Here is a 17,955-nt window from a genome sequence, read left to right as displayed (position 1 = left end):
CTTCAGTTATAGCTCGGACACAGCATGGCTTTGTTAAGGGAAAGTCTTGCCTGACCAATTTGATTGGGTATTATGATATGATCACAAAGGAACTGGATCCAGGGAATAACTTTGATATCATATATGTGGATCTTAGAAAGGCCTTTGATACTGTTGCACATGGAAGACTGCTGCACAAATTTGGAGCAGTGTGGCATTGGAGGCAAATTGCTGCTATGGATAAAGGGATGGTTGATTGGGAGAAGACAGAGCATGGTAATGAATGGACACTGCTCTTCGTGGACTAATGTTATTAGTGGAGTCCCTCAGGGTTCAGTGTTGTTTTCTGTATTTATAAATGATATTGATGATGGTATATCAGGCTTAATGTCCAAGTTTGCAAACAATACGAAGGTTTGCAGGGTTGTTAAGGAAACTAAAAACAGTACACTGCTGCAACAAGATCTAGAAAAGTTTAGCAGATGGGCTGAGAGGTGGCAAATGAAGTTTAACCTTGACAAATGTAAAGTACTACACTGACAGTGGTAGAGAATGAAAAGGACCTGGGGGTAATTGTGCAGGCAGATATGAAGTTTTCTGAGCAGTGCAGGCAGTATGCAAGAATAGCTCATGGTGTCTTATCAATGATATACAGCAATTTTTCTAGCAGGAATAAGGAGGTGATTATCCTCTTGTATAAGGCAATGGTCAGGCCACACCTTGAGTACTGTATACACTTCCGGGAAGCCTCACTTTAAGAAGGATGTAGGAGCTCTGTTGGAACGAAGGGTTGCCCTTACGAAGAAAGGCTTAAGTTTTGCAGATTACAGTGTCTGGAGACTAGGGACCGGCGAGGTGATCTGATAGAGGTGTATAAAGCCTTGAATGGTTTGAGAATGCTCAATGCTGATGGGATTCTTGCTCAGAATAATCACCTGAGAGGGCATAAACTGAAACTGATGGTTGTAGGATAGATAATCGGAAGTTTGCCTTTAGCCAGCGGGTAGTTGATTGGTGGAACAGACTTTCTTTTGTTGTGGAAGTTGATAACCTAAATAAATTTAAGGCTGAACTGGACAGGTATTTGGAACGAACGGTGGGGTGAAATGGGAGCAGTTTTTTTTTGCTGCATAAGCTTGCTTTCTTGCATCATATGCCTCTACTAATGCTAATGCTAAAATGTCCTGATCACAAGAATGAAAATTACCGAGTACGAGTAATTGGCCTTTTACGCTCATGCATGAACGTAAAATGCCAATTCTGATACTGCTGAACGAGAAGCATGAACTGAGGACGAGTGCTGTTTTAATCTCACATCCAGCATACATTGTGTCGTGCCCTCATAAGATGAGTCGCAATTGCTGCAAGAAATACCAAGTCAATGATTTGTGTTGTGAAAGGGGATAGGACAGAGACTGTTCAGTATAGCGTGTAATTTCTATATTGGTCTGGCAACAATTATAAATTCAGTATCTTTAAAGAATTTTTAAGCTATTTGTGCCACTGTTCAACTTATGGAACAGAAATAAAGTAGTTTTTGATGTTATCATTGTATTTTGTATCCTATCCTTTGCCTGTACCCAAGTGTACTGTAGCAAGGGGGTAACCCATTTTAGAATCTGCTGTTAAAATCTGTATTTCTGAGTCTAAAGCAGATTCCTTCATTGAATATTTATAGGCATTGAGAAATTGATTAAAAATAATAGACTTCTTGTAGGTGAACGGGTGATAGCTGTTGTAATGCAGCAACATACCAGTGTTTGTTGGTTTACCATAGATGTAAAATTGGACTTTATTAGCTTCCCGAGTAAGCGTTAAATTTAGAATATTTAATGACTTTTAGTATTTTCTCTTTCTAATGTAAAATTGAGTCTAGGATGAATATTATTAAACAAATATAAAATGTCTTGAATAGCACAACTAGCAGTAATAACCAGAACATTGTCTACAATTATGGGAATACCTCCCATGATATGTTATATGGGGTAGAAATGGTGTCAAATGTATATGCTAAATTGTTGAGAGGTAGACCTCTGATATTAAGCCCCTTAGACTCAATTCCATTGGCAAACCAAAAATTTGTTTGTATACCTAGTCCCAAAAGGTGATATAGTTGGCTTCAACTAAGAGTTTAATCAAGTGAAAAATTTCTTTAATAGGAAACTTTGTATAATTAATTGGTATAGTTATTATTTAACATATCCCAAAAAATATCTAATGTGTATTCAACATTTACATTTGTATATAAAGAAGTAATATCTAGTGAGAATAAATTATCATTATCGCCGAGTCTATGTTCCTTAAGGTTATTAAATAATGTGTCATAGTTTTTTTATCCCAAACTGTATTGCCTGCCTAAAGGGTTTTATATTATATACATGTGTGGCTAAGGATGAAAACATTTTATCTTGAAATTATGATGAAAAATTTGATTCCGCATAACATAAGTTGGAAAATTGTTGCGTTGGTGACTATTTATGGATTCATGGAATGCATCCTCCTAAATAATGTGTATTTGTTTGGGATATATTTATGAATCTTTGTTTTTGCACATTCTAGGAATGCAACCCACACATAAATCATGAACACCCTGTGATCATGATTTACCCCCTATCAAGGTAACAAAATGACATGCATACATGCCAGTTTGCTATGAAGATTAAAAAAAAATCACCTTTTCAAGCAATATTACATAAAACATAAATGAACACATACTAGGAACATCATTTATTCAAATAATTGCGGCTTTTTATGAGCATGCGTATAATCTCTCTCTCTCTATTTAAGATTCTGATTCAAACATACTCAGTAATTTCCATTCCCGTGATCAAGACATATAAAGATGGAAAGCCCTGTGAGCTTCAGGAAGGGAAGTCTTTTTCAAAATTTGCATTGAACTTGTTTCCATCTGTTAATTGTTTTTTAACCATTTTATTATTGTATTAATTTGCATTAATTTTATTTTTGTTTATTTGCTGGAGAGTGTTATTAGGAAGTGTTCTACATATCATATTGAAGTAAATTTCTCTCATTCTTCTACAAATTGAAATACAATGTAGAAAGTATTGAGCATCATAGCTCTGTCTTATACTAATCATTTTTACTGCACTTTACTGTACAAGTAACTTTCAGTTGAAAGTTTTATGAAAATAATTTCTCATGTAAATTTTTGTTAAAAATTTAATTTAATTTTATCTTATGATAATTATAAAAAAATTTCTATAATATATCTGCATAAAATAAATTGCTTGGTGACTATGCATTCATGGAAGGCGTCCTCCTAAATAATGTGTATTTCTATGGGATATATGTGTGAATCTTTGTTTAAGTGCACATTCTAGGAATGCAACCCACGCATAAATCATGACCACCCCGTGTAAAATGACAAGCATACATTCCAATTTGTAATGATTTAAAAAAAAAAATCACCTTTTCAAAAGTATTACATAAAACAAAAATGAACATATACTAGGGACAGCATTTATTCAAACAGATAGTTTAAGCTCTATTGTTTTACATGTTGAGTTTTAGTGAATGAGGGGTATAAACAAAGTGATCACAGTGCATGTAGCTGAGGTTCAATAAACAATACAGAGATAAACCATCAATGCTTACAGTAAAAATATCTAGTGGTTTAAAAGCATAAAAGAAAATATATAATACTGGCTTGCATAACACAGTTTTAAAGGATTATGTAAACGTTCATGACATTAACATTCAAGTATAAAACTACACAAACTGAGTGATGTGTTTTATGACAACAGAAAAAAATGCCTGGCAGCTATACAAAACCAAAATTTTATCATAGTTAATTTCTGATTTATTGCAGCATTCCTCCAGGTACAAATGAATGTTCAAAAGCTGTTATTCCTCCTCCATAAACTTGCTGGGTATAATTTCTGTTTACATTCTGTGATGCTTCAACAGTACTATCACCTGGCTTTATACCCTAAAAAAAAACAAAAATCTCAGAATTTATTACACTGAAGCTTAAAGGAGAACTGGAGACCATATCAGGCAAAATTCCCAATTTTTATATTTAATAAAGAACAGTACATTATAAAATAATACTTTAACCATCTCATCACTTAAATGCATTACACTGCACCTTCCAGAAATTGTCCAATATATAAAAATTATTCATCAAATATAAAGAGAGACACTCTTTCTGTATTTAAATTTGTAAAAAGTATAATTCAAATTTACTAAAATATAAGCTTTTTGTAACTACAGGCATCTCAGCTATTAAGGCTCAGCCTCTACCAGTTCTCGGAGCAATTTTCACCTGGCCCCCAAAAGTTTTTTTTTTTTTTTTTTTGTCTAACCTGTATCAACTTAATCAAAGAAGTATCAGTAGTTAAGTGAGAGATTATATTATCAAGAACAAATAATAACAGACAGTGAAAATTATACCAAAGCAATTTAAAGCTGAAAAAGAAAAAACAGGCTACCCATAACTTCCAGAGAGGGTGGGTGAGTTTTCTTATTCCCCAGCGGGGTATCTATAAAGAGCTTTGATTCCATTAAAAGTTTTGATATATCAATATCAACTCTAAGTCACATAAGTAACTAAAACTACTTTAATATGATGTTTAAAAAATGAATAGCAAATGCTTAGAAAATGGTACTCACCTTGTATAAATCTGCAATAAATTTTTTTGATAGATGGTGGTTAAATTTAGGTTGGAAGAAGCATTAAAAAGAACTAAGGCGGGGAATGGGGTGAAAATATTTTAAACAGATTTTAAAATGAGCGCAAGGAAGTAGAAATGCAGATCTCCAATCCTTGGTTGTCATAAAGAGGTTAAAAGACGTAAATGAAAAAAGAGAGAAGACCGGTGGTGCCAATGATGTTTTATAATGTTTATCACCTTTTAGTGTTCAGTATGGCTAACCTGGAAAACTTTCCGGGTTAGCCATACTAAAACGTTATTGTAATATTTCGCCATTTCTTTTGCAGAAAACTTTGCATATTTGGCATTCACTTTTCCGTTTCACCCCTTAGATGTTCAATGAGGTTATGATCAGTGTGTGTGTTGGGAGGGGGGGGGAGGAAATTTTTGGATATTAGAATGTTTTAATTTTGAATGTTCAAAAGCTAAAAAATATATATATATATATATATTTTTTTTTTTTTTTTTTTTTGTGGGCAGTAGTGAGGCTACAAGTACTTTAGATTCTAACCCCCATCCCCCAAGAAATGTTTTTCAATATATTTCCCATTGTCTGCATTTTATGAATTAACCACTACTTCAAATTCAAGTTTATTTACTATGCTCCTAGTATTAGTGTACATGCAAGTACACATGAAAATGTTTTTACACTTAGTAACATTAACAGCCCATGTATCTGCTTGTTCCGCGAGGACCTGCAGCCGGTCTTGAAATTCCTTGCTTTTTGGGCTGCTGCTTTGCAAGGCTAAAGTTTTAACTAAACAGATGATTCCTTCCTTGGAAAATATTTTTGAAGATTCATTCAGATTGCTTAGCCATGGAATGCTTGGCATCCAAGGCCACCCTGGGAGCTAATCTAGAGAAGTGCTGATAAAGTGAGTGATTGGAGAATCTTAATTTTGTTACATGAGTTGTACTAATCAGCTGTTAAGGTTAGCTGCCTACTTTCTTGAAGTCTGGGACAGGTGGTCAAGGGTGAATCCCCTGGCTGGCTAAACAGGTATTGAGAAGTAGTGGGAGCAGAAGTTCCTTTGTTGACTCTATTTCTGTGCCTTTGAGTTTTTGGCTCCTGGGACCCTCACCCATTAAACTTGGGTGAGGGAGGTTTTAGTGGTTTCACATAGATTTTTGAAGCATTTTAGTTTCCATTTGAAATATGCTGTGCGGTCTCTCCATCTGTCTCCATTCTTGTATTTGAAATTGTAAATAGTTGTGTTTCTCATTGTTTTGAGATAAAACTTTTAGTTGTACATAGTATTTATTGTTTTATTATATACTGTATATGAAGATGGGAGAAAGTACTTCACTTATTGAAGAAACAATAAGTGAAGAGGAGCTATGACAAGCGACCTCAGATGTTACCGATGAATGCAAAGAAATTGATAGGGAGATATTGTCAGAGGTACAGGACTTAACTGATACAGAGGTTTTCTCAGGAAGAAATTCGCAAAGAAACCCCCCCCCCCCTCAAGGTCCTGAGTGACCATCTCTCTCTCTCTCTCTCTCTCTCTCTGGTCTGCCAGAGAGCTCACAAAACTCTAAATCAATGAAGCGGATGGAAATACTGCTAAGAAAGATCAGTCTGATGTGTAGAAGTTCAGGGGGATCAATAAAAAGGAAAAGAATGTATCACAGTAAAGAAAGATCAAGATTCCAAGAATTCGAACATGTAAAGGAAATAAGAAGTAGGCTGAAGGCATATTTGTTTGATACGCATAGCAAAATTCAAACTGCTGCGATGCAGATAATCCTTGAATTATGGGATGTGTTGGAAACTAAAGCAGTCAATGTGTATATGGAAAATCTATTGCTGAAAGAAAGATTACACGAAAAAATGTGGTTTCTTATGCCAGTGTATTGAAAGAAAAAGGGTTCAAAAGTTGCCTTGATCAAGTGTGAAAAGTTTAAAACTAATGAAGAACATTAGGACTATTAGAGATTGTGGTGTTCTAGTGGAGGGAGGGAGATGATGACATAACAGGTTGGACTTAAATTTAGCATACCAAGAACAATATATCCTAGAATTGTTATTTTTGAAGTGGAAAAGGAAATTCAGCAAAAATAATTCCTAGCCCAGTTATGGGTTAAAAACTGTAAGGAATATGGTATATCCAAAAAAGAGATTAGCGAAAATATTGAAATTGTGTCTATAAATAAGTCTAAGAATTCAGAAATGATGAATTGGGTACTGGAGGTCAGGTTGAAGGTATGGGATGAAATTAAGATCAATTTTATGCCTTTTGGGTGGCACATAAATATTGTGAGATTTTCTCTGTAACTCAGTGCTATAAATGTTTGAATTATCAGGTCGAAGGTATGGGATGAAATTAAGAAAAAAGATTGATTGCATGTCTTTTGGCTGGCACATAAATATCATGAGATTTTCTCTGAAACTCAGTGCTACAAATGTCTGAATTATGGTCATATATCAAAACATTATCAAAGGGATCTTGTATGTGGACACTGTGCCAGGGCTGCTGGGCACTCTTATAAAGACTGTACATATAAAAGTGAGAATCCATCTTGTATTAATTGCAAGTTACGAAATAGACCAATGAATGAAATAGCCCATACTGCAGAGGACAGGAATTGTCAAGATTTTAAGAGAGTGCTAGTGATGTACAAACAAAATATAAACTATGGCTGAAAAACTATCTATTGTCCAAATAAATGCACAAAAAGCATAGCAGCACAGGTAACTTATGAAATGGAACAAAGAAATATTGATGTTAACATTGTTCCAGGAACCTTATGAGGTTGCGGGCAGTATAAGGGGATATCCCACCAATTATAGGAAGATCTCAGAAGGAGAAGATCCAAAAGCTGCCATAGTGATAAGGAATACAGAATTGGTGGTTACCAAACTGACACACTTATCAAGTGAGAAACTGGTATGCTGTGAAATAATTGGTGAGCATGGGAAAGTGTATTTTGTCTCACTGTACTGTCTGCCCTCGGAGGAGATGGGGCCATATGTGGATCAATTGGAGAGAATTTGTCTTATGTTTTTACCAAATGATATCATAATAGCTCTCGATTCAAATATATATTCCACACTCCGGGGTGGTGTGGAGTCTAATGAGAGAGGTGAGATTCTCAAAGAATTCCTCTCTGCTTCAGGGCTGGAGGTACTGAATGTGCAAGGACACCAGCTAACATATTCCATCACACACGGGGAGTCCTTTACATTTTTAACTATGTGTACAGTTGCTATTTATAATAGGATAGAAAGCTGGAGAGTAGTGGAAGATTTCTCAACAATGACTAAAAAGCAATTCTTTTTGAATTAAGAAGCACTGATGTAAGAGAGGATAAAGAATTAAAACGGTTTGATGTAAAACTGTGAACTTGGGGAAGATTCGACATGGCCTTTTGTACCGAAGTTGATGATGTAAACCGGGATATATTGAGCGAAGTTCAACATGTATAAAAATTGCAAAGTATTCTGCATGCTGCCTCCAAGTGCAGCATGCGGAGGAAGAAATTTAGGAAAAGACCTGTGAATTGGTGGAATAACAATTTAAAAATACAAAGAAGAGAAGTAAGAGACATTCGAAAACAGTTTCAGTTCTATTGTCAGGTAAATGATGTACTAATGAGTGATGTTTATAAAGTAGAATATAAGATGTTAAGCAGAGAGTATGTAAAAGAAAGAGGATTGAGAGACCCATGGAGTTCTGTTTTTAAATTAATAACTCATAAAGTTAATTCTATTTCCATAATAAATTTACTCATTTATATCACTTTTTTTTTTTGTCAAAAAAAACAAACAAAAAAGCATGCAGATGCATTCATTACTCCATAATGAAAACTAATATTCATACATGGAACTTTCATCAATACAATCATTAATATTCAAGTGGCCAATTTACAAAGTTCTCATAAATCAGTGAAAAATGTTTCATTCAGTTATGCAATTTCATAATTAAAATGAATTAATTTAATTGCAGTTAATATAACAATGCACATTTCAAAATGTCATGGGCCACAATTTTGATTGCAGTTAACCGCATTACCATATGATGCAAGAAAGCAAGCTCATGCAGCATCAGCCAAAAAAAAAAAAAAAAAACCTTCCCATTTCACCTACCCATTTCCTCCAAAAGTTTGCCTAGTTCTTCCTTGAATTTATTTCAGCAATCAACTACCCGTGGCTAAAGGCACATTTCTGCACATCTATTCTGTAACCATCTTTTCTCAATTTGAATTTATGCCCCTCAAGTATATAATTTAAGCAAGAAGAATAATCCCATCAGCATCTCAAACCATTCAAAGCCTTGAACACTTCAATCAGATCACCTCACAGGTCTGTTCTCTCCAGATGCTGCAATTATCAGAATTGAAGGCTTTCTTGGTAAGATCACCCCCTTTTGTCCCCCTCACCAATTTCATTGCCCTTCTCTGTACTTGTTCCAGCAACTATACATCCTTCCTAAATTGAGGCACCCAGGCCTGTATGCAGTACTCTAGGTGTGGCCTGACCACTGCTTTATACAAAGGAATAATCACCTCCTTATCCCTGCCAGCAAAATTCTTGCTAAACCCATATGCTCTCATCCAATAACAATCATTTAAGGGCATGTTAAGAGTCATGAAGTTATTCAGACAATTACAAGTGAGTACATACACCACTGCATGTAGGTAAAGTTTATTTATTACAGGTTAAGAGGGAGACAGATAAGTTTATGTACTAATAAAATTAGAATAGACGAGGGGCTGATGTTCTGAAGGCTGCCTTCCCTTCTTTTCAGCTAAACAGAAAAGAAAAGAGAGAGGGGGAGAAAATGTATTAAATAACTAGAAATTAATGGAAAACCAGAATTTGCAAACTTAGGGCTAGTGTGAAACCAGGTATATACACCCTGTTGGTAAAATATAATTTATGGAATACAAAGCTCACTTGGTGAATCTAGTATCAGACTTACAAAGTAAATTGCCAATGGTTATTTAGTAAGTGATTTCTTTCTACAGTCCTCAGGAATAATGGCTATATATACTGAGTGTTTATTGGTTCATTATCTGGGATCCAATATAGAGATACCACTCCTGAGGTCTAGGTTTGGAGTGACAAACTAAACTGGCACCTGAAAGAACTTCCATGGCCAACCTCAGAAGTTCTCTGTGGGTGGTCATGGGCCTCTGAGCTGATTGGTTATGGTGCTTCTAAAGCACAATCACAGTATGAACCAGAATTAAATAATTTCTTTTTAATATGAAGAAATGATTTGTCAAAAAAAAAAAAAAAAAAAAAATTTGCACTAACATAATGTTAAATTCACCTTTTGCAAACTTTTCTAAAAGTTGGCAGAAATATAATTGTAAACGAGTTATAATAAGTTCTTAAGTCATGTTATGTCCAACAAATAAATAAGAAGCTCTATAGTGTAACTATCTCTTAAATTTATATTGGGCAGATATAACAAAACCATTCTGGAAATAAAGACAAAATTTTAGTTTTGTCAAATCCCTGGTATTTAGGATAAACAAATTTCCAATTAACAACTTCAATTCGTGCTTCACTGAGTATTTCTTCTGACCATTCAATTATGAAAAACAGATTAAAATTTTTTTATGAATGTGAAGAGTTGAGCTGAGTTGAGTTGAAAAGCATGCTGAAATGCAGGGAAACAATATCAATAAAGAAACATAGCACTGCAAGTAGAAACAGAAGAAATATTAAATCACCAAATTACTAATGTAATCACTAAATTAAAAAATACCACATCAGAAGTGAGATTTAAGACATAACAGGTGCTTTTTAAAGATCTAATACCAAACGTCAAAGTCGGGTTAAAAATTTTATGTCAGAACATGATTGTCATAAGGGATGAGTACAGAGCCTACTTTGCTAACTCATTATTATTAAGCTAAAATCTTACAAGTTAAGTATCAATTACTCTAAATATCCCACAAGTCTTTGACACAACATTTCTCTTCTTTTCTATACGCAGCAAAGGGTTTCTTTATTGTTAGTTTATTTATTTAAATTTTTTGTAAACATAACAGCTAACACTTACTTTCTTTTTTGCCCACCACTTCTTTACTGGTAGTTTTTTCCCCTCAACTTGTGCCTGATGTTTCTTACTTCCCATATGCTATAAGATACAAATTGCTTCAGTCTGACAAAAAAATTGCTCAGCACCAACTGCTATATCTAAGAAATGTAGTTATGATTAATAAAACCTTCCTTTAACAGACTGCTGAAGAATATAAATAATAAATTTCAATTTTTTTCTCTCATGTCAGCCATTATACTATATTCTTAGTTATAGCAACAATCTATTACCACTGAGACTTTTAGAAATAATAAATTTCTAAAAGAAATAATAAACATTTTTGTGTTGCTTACTATTAATACACTTACTACTGATGTTCTTAATATTAGACCACTCATAACTAATGTTATGAGTGCTCAAACTGTATTATTAATAAGTAACATTAGTGAATCTACATAATCAAGCAGTTATAATCATTTTATTTGATTACAGCAAATCATTTGAACACACATAAAAATTCAAATGATAAGCAGTTAGAACATTAATATCTTGGTTAGTAATGATTATTCTCTCATCATGGACAATCCAAATAATTTTTTTCAACTTCAAAGTGGCTTTTGATTATGTAATTTTTTTAAATTTACATTTGAATATCAAATATCAGCATTAGTAAGGCTGAAATGATGCAAGTAAGTGGAGTTTTTCTGCATCAGCCAAATAAAAGTATGTAAATAATATAAACTTCCCACAAGGTAACCATAGAAATCAGTTCCGCAGAGGGGGGCAAACAGGGAACTTGCCCCTCCCTGGAATCAAGTAAAAAATTCCACAAATTATAATTTTAAAAGTGATTGAGATATGTAACCTTACACCCTCAACCATGGGATGCTTTGCCTGTCTTAAAATTTTATTCCGGGTTGGTTGGATTACAGGTAACGTCATACCAATAACTATTGGTATGACATTACCTGTTACAACCTGTACCATTGAAAGAAGTTTCAGCACCTTGAGCAGTGTTAAAACATGGTTAAGGTGTCCACTGTCTCAGAAACTCGCTTATCAGGAAGAAATTAGAAGAGGAAGCGGTAAAGAATAAATTTATTGAAAATGTCATCAATAGGTTTGCAAGCGATAGACGGAGAATTCAATTCTTATACGATACGTGATTATTGAAATTATTATTATCTATCTATATTAATTCTTGTTTCCTTTATATTTTAAATTTATATACATTATGTATGTGTTTTTGTATTGATGCAATATTGTATTCTATAATCTAATTGTATAATTAAATAAAAATTTATTGATGTAATTATTTATTTGTCTCCAAGCTTTGCCCCCCCCCCCCACCCCTGGAAAATTTTCCGTGGATGCCAATGGTGTGAACTTAGCTAGACTCACTGCCTCTTCCATGGGAGGCAAATTATCCAATAGAGACTGAACTAGATTTAATTAGACTAAACTGTAGGAAAACTTTCTATAATCTAGTCTATACCTCTTCCCCTGTAATATTAATTTATGGCCCCTAGCTCTGGAATTCTTTATAACAGGGAAAATGTCAGAAGCCTTTTAACCCCTCTCAGATCCTATAGATCCAAGATTCCTGGTTGCCAAGCTGCATAACCCACACAATCAGTCTTTCCTTGTATAGTCACTCTTTTGCCAATCTCACCATGCAAATAAGTTGCCCATTTTCGGACCCTTTCAAGAAGCTCAATGACTGTTTTCAGATGTCTCTACTCTTCGACACAGTATTCCAAATGTGGTCTTACAATTGCCTTATACATTGGGATTATGATCTCCATATCCACACAGGATATTGTTTGATAAATCATCAATAAGACACCTTCTGCTTCGTGGCTGCCTGATTATGATCAGAAAACTTTATATCTGCCTGTAACTCCCAGATTCCTTTTTTTCTCTACTGAATTGAATTAAAAGTATCATTAGTGCCAACTAATAATACTTTTAATTCACTCCCATTGAGTGACCAGGACCAGAGTATGTCTGCCAGGAGCAAAAGTAGATGACGTTGTAGAGCAGATATCATATTTTAAGGACACAAAGGGTGATACTGTTGTACACATTGGAACTAATGACATTAAGAGTAGGAGATCTGCAAACTTACTTAGCAAGTATAGATAAATATTGAAAAAAAAAAGTCAAGAGTTAGGATTAAATTTGAAAGTGTCTGCAATTCTGCCCAGACATGACAGGAGGGAGTAGATGATGAGAGCCTTGTCAATCAGTTCGGCCAGGAGAGACAGTGCAAGGCTGATGGGATAGAACTTTTCTCAGCCTGGTCTGTGCTTGTTAACAGGAGAGAATGTTTCTATGGGGATGGGATACACTTAAATAGAAAGGGTGCAAGAATATTTGATGATGCTATTGAGGCAGTGTTAGATGAGTCGGAAAACTGCTAGCTTAGGGGACTATACAGAATAATAGATTAACAGTAGCTGCAGGCATCAGTGAAAGTGATTCTTGCACTGCTTCTATTGAAATGAGCAGCAGCCTGGAAAGCAAGGTGGTGGGGACTTCCAGGAGTTATCATGGAACAAGTAAATATATGGGCTGTGTTAGGATAACTAAAAGTAAGAATATGTGCATGTATACTTGCATGTACACCAATGCTAGTATAGTAAATAAATTTGATGAATTTCGGCTGCTGGTGAAGACATCGAAAGTGTGTATTGTTGGGATATCAGAGACGTGATGTCACACAGAGATAAGGAATGCAGAATTGGAATTTGCAGAGTACAATGTGTAAAGAAAGGATAGAAAGATAAAAAGAGAGGAGGGGAAATGCTGTTAGTTAAGAAACGCAAAATCTAAGGAAGTGCATCCAGCTGACATGGGTGGACAGTGCAATGTTCAGTCAGTTTGGTGTGACATAAGCAATGGGAAAACCAAGTTGAGAGTAGGAGTGTGTTATAGGCCTAATGACTCTGATGAGTACAATGAACAACTATACAGAGAAATAGAGTGAGCCAGTAAAGTGATAAAACTGCTTTTTAACTAAAGGATTAAATTTAGTAGTTATCTTCAATACAAAATAAAATATCATGCAGATTTTATTCAAGGTGAATGATGTTTGGTGGAGTTGAACATAAAATTACAAGGATGGAACAAGAATTTATTAACATGTATGGAACAAGAATTTATTAACATGTATGGACATAATGAGAAAGTGTCTGCAATTCTGCACAGACACGAGAGGAGGGAGTATATGATGAGAGTGGTTGTCGATTCCACCCTGGAGAGATTGTGGAAAGCTCACAGGATAGATTTTTCTCAGTATGGTTCGTGCTTGTTAACAGGAGAGATTGCTTATGCAGAGGTAGGATACACTTAAACAGAAAGTGCAAGAATATATGCTGATGCTATTGAGGCAGTGTTGGGTGGGGGCTGGAAATCTGCTAGCTTGTGGAGGTACACAGAATAATATTTTAACAATAGCCTCAGGAAGAGATGAAAGTGACTCTTGCACTGCTTCTATTGAAACGAGCAGCAGCTTTGAAAGAAAGGTGCTGCAGATTTCAAGGAATGCTGGGAGTTATCATGGAACGAGTAAATACATGGGCTGTGTTAGAGAAACAGAATAAGGCCAGGTACATGTATATTTGCATGTACACCAATGCTAAAGGTACCACTATGTGGCAGTGATCAGTGTATTGATGTGGGATTTACTTTTAGAAGCATGGTAAATAAATTTGATGAATGTGAAGTGCTGGTCAAGCCATAAAATGAACATTATAATTTATTGGAATATCACACGTGGTGTCACACAGATATAAGGGATGCAATATTTGAATAAGGGGAGTACAGTGTGTACAGAAAGGACAAACAGGATAGGGGGGGGGGTTAACTCTTAGCTTAGAAGCACATAAAATCTACAGCAGTGCATCCAGTTGAAATGGGTCACCAGTGCAACGTTGAGTCAGTTTGGTGTGACATAAGCAGCAGGAAAGCAAAAATAAGAGTAAGAGTGTGTTATAGGCTTAATTGACTCTGATGAGTACAACAAACAGTAAATCTGAATGTCTTATAATGTGAGATTTTAACTTTTTAAGTATTGACTTGAACTTGTGGATTGGTCACTCACAGAGAAGCAAGCCTTTTGTGGAATTTTTGGATGGGTGTTTTCTCCAGCAGCAGCAGCATGACAGAGAGGAAACAAGAGGAAGCATTACGCTTGATCTGATTATCACTAGTGATTATTCATGCATTACGAATATGCAAATAAAGGTACCATATGTGGCAATGATCAGTATATTGATGTGGGATTTACTTTAAGATTTAACTTGCCAAAGCTATTGGCCGCAACCTTTGCCCATCTCTGCTCCCACCTCTGTCCAAACTAGATGGTTCTGTTGTCACTTCAGCCAAGGATAAAGCTGACCTGCTAGCATCCCATTTTTCTTTCAACTCATGTATTAATGATCTTGGTAAAACACCTCCCACCATTCCCAACACGCCCCATTCAGTGCCTCCTGTGGTCTTCCATCAAAAGGATATCAGAAGGATTTTGATGAATCTTGATGTTAAGAAAGCTCCAGGTCTTGATAGTATTTCTCCACTTGTTTTCGAAACCTGTGCTCCTGAACTTACTCCTATTCTTTGCCGCCTTTTTTCACTTTCTTATTCCAAAGGTGTTTTTCCTTCTGCTTGGAAATTTGTTCATATCCAGCCAGTTCCTAAAAAGTGTGACAAATCCATCCCATCCAATTATCGTCCTATTGCAATTACTTCTACTCTTTCTAAAGTAATGGCCTGCCAATTAACTGCCAATTAACTGCCAACTCTTAAATTACCTAGAAACCTTCCATTTGATCAACGATCGCCAGTATGGATTCCGTCAGTGTCGATCCACTGGTGATATTCTGGCTTATGTTACCCATTTATGGACTAATTCAATGGAAAGGTTCGGTGAAACACAAGTAGTTGCTCTTGACATCTCAAAGGCTTTCGATCGTGTTTGGCATAAAGGTCTTCTAAACAAGCTTCCATCTTATGGTATGCCAACTGTTTTTAGTAATTGGTTATCCAGTTTTCTCTCTGATCGCTCACTGAGGGTGATGGTAGATGGCTCTCTGTCTTCTGACTTCTCCACTAATGCCGGTGTCCCCCAAGGTTCAGTTCTTTCCCCCACTCTTTCCCTCTTGTATATTAATGACCTTCTTCCATTGACTGGAAATCCTATCCATAGTTTTGCCGATGATAGCACATTGCATTCCACTTTCCATTTTGAGAAACCTTGTCCTGCTCAATCAGCTTCAACATCTCGAAAATCTGCTACCAAATCCTTAAATGCCGATCTTCAGGTAATTCTCCAGTGGGGCAAAGACAACTTAGTCGATTTCAACCCTTCTAAAACTCAGTCTTGTCTTATATCTCGCAAAAAGGATTCTTCTGCTCCTGTGCTTATCTTTAGTGACACTCCGATTTCTAGGCAAAATGATATATCTCTTTTGGGGATTACCATGACTTCTAATCTCTCTCTTGGCACAAGCACATTACAAATATTTCTTCCTCTGCATCTAAAAAACTTGGTTTTCTCTTTCGCTCTTGGGGTTACTTTTCTTCCAAACAGCTGCTCACTCTGTATAAATCGCAAACCCGCTCTGCCATGGAATATTGTTCCCACATCTGGGGTGGTGCCCCCAAAACCTCTCTCAGGCTTCTTGATTCCATTCAGAAGAGGGCAGTTAGGTTAATTAATGATTCATCTCTAACAGAGTCTCTCCACTCGCTTTCTCATAGACGTACTGTTTCTGCTACATGCCTCTTCTACAGATACTTGTATGGGCACTGTTCTTCTGAATTGGCTTCTATAATTCCCACTCTCTCTTTCAAAACAGTCCGAACACGTGCCGCCACCAGCCAACATCCATTTACTGTCCAACTTCAAACCCACAGAACCAACTTTGCATCTTCCTCATTTATTCCTTCAACTGCCGTTTTCTGGAACAACCTTCCTTCATACGTATTTCCTGAAAATTACAGTCTACAGAAGTTCAAGTCCAATGTCAACAAATATCTTCTTTCGTCTTCTCAACCTCCAACCCAAGCATGGTACTAAGTACTATAGGTTCTATCACCTCTCGTGTTTGGGGTTTACATAAAAAAAAAAAAAAACTTCCATCAAGGGTAATGGGAATGGTTTCTTGTTTCGTAAGGTGACTCCAGCGACCTCAGATAGTTTTTAAATTCTGTACAGTGGGACCAACTGATGACGTTACCAACAGCAAATTCTAAAGAGGAACCATTCAATGACTTAATGTTGGAAGCTGCTAGGTTTTTCATAGAAAACTAAGAAATACTGTTTTAAGTTTTAGGCCTAAATGGATGTCAGATGAACTAATGAGAGACTCCTGGCAGAGAAGAAACATGCACGTGATAAAAATATTACTTATTATTATTACACAGAAGCCTATTGTAGATATAAACTAGTCTGTAATCAAGTTATAAAGGGGGATTGGGCAAGCAGAGGCAGATTACGAGAAATCTTTGGCAAAGGTTGCAAAGAAAACCAGCAAGGACTTCTTTACTTATGTAAACTCTAGAATGAGGTCGGGGGATGAATCAGATTGGTTTACTTGGTATTGATGGTTTGACTGTTGATAATGCTGCTCATGTTGCTGACTAACTGAATTGAGTATTTTGCATTTGCATTCACACATGAGGAATTCTTTAGGGAAGTGGAGGCCAGAAGTTTATCAAATTCTAACAGCTCCCTGTTAGAGTTTGATACAATAGAGGTGAGTGAAGAGAAATTGTAATACAATAGAGGAAAGTGAAGAGAAATTGTAATACAATAGAGGAAAGTGAAGAGAAATTCTTGAAGTTAAACATAAGAAAAGCACCTGCGGTGGATGAGATCTATCCAGTTATATTAAAGGAGGCAGTAAAGTAAGTAAGCAAACCCTTTCTCATAATTATGAGAGCATCATTGGATCCAGTGGACGTCTCCACAAACTGGAGATGAGCGAATGTATCTCCAATTCACAAAGGGACAAGTAATTACAGACCTGCTAGTTTAACTTCTGTTCCAGGGAAATTAATAGAGTCTCTACTTAAAGAAGTAATGCAGAATCATCTAGACAAGACTGCAGTTATAGCTGAGACACAGCATGGGTTTATTAAGGGAAAGTCTTGTCTGACCAATTTGATTGGATATTATGATGTAGTCACAAAGGAACTGGATGCAAAATATTAATTAATTTTGATATCATATACTTGGATTTTAGGAAGACTTTTGATACTGTTTCACATGGAAGCCTACTATACAAATTTGAGAGTATGGC

At 35.7% G+C, this 17,955-nt stretch overlaps 1 protein-coding gene across 1 annotated transcript in view; it reads right to left on the bottom strand.

Annotated features, from left to right (window-relative positions):
• Window positions 1-3,445: 3,445 nt before the first annotated feature.
• The window catches only part of LOC150085474 (zinc finger protein 385B-like), a 206,598-nt gene continuing 192,088 nt past the window's right edge, over window positions 3,446-17,955 (bottom strand). Inside the window, exons 8-9 of the mRNA XM_090373286.1 lie at window positions 10,670-10,747; window positions 3,446-3,928 (exon numbers count right to left, since the gene is read on the bottom strand). Of these exons, the coding sequence (XP_090229412.1) occupies window positions 3,800-3,928; window positions 10,670-10,747 (207 nt within the window). The 3' untranslated portion in view covers window positions 3,446-3,799. The remainder of the gene's footprint in view (window positions 3,929-10,669; window positions 10,748-17,955) is intronic.

The sequence above is a fragment of the Mastigoproctus giganteus genome, chromosome 5, assembly GCF_048544385.1.
Source record: "Mastigoproctus giganteus isolate SK-2022 chromosome 5, ASM4854438v1, whole genome shotgun sequence".
Taxonomy (NCBI): domain Eukaryota; kingdom Metazoa; phylum Arthropoda; class Arachnida; order Uropygi; family Thelyphonidae; genus Mastigoproctus; species Mastigoproctus giganteus.
This window is presented reverse-complemented; position numbering and strand designations above follow the sequence as displayed.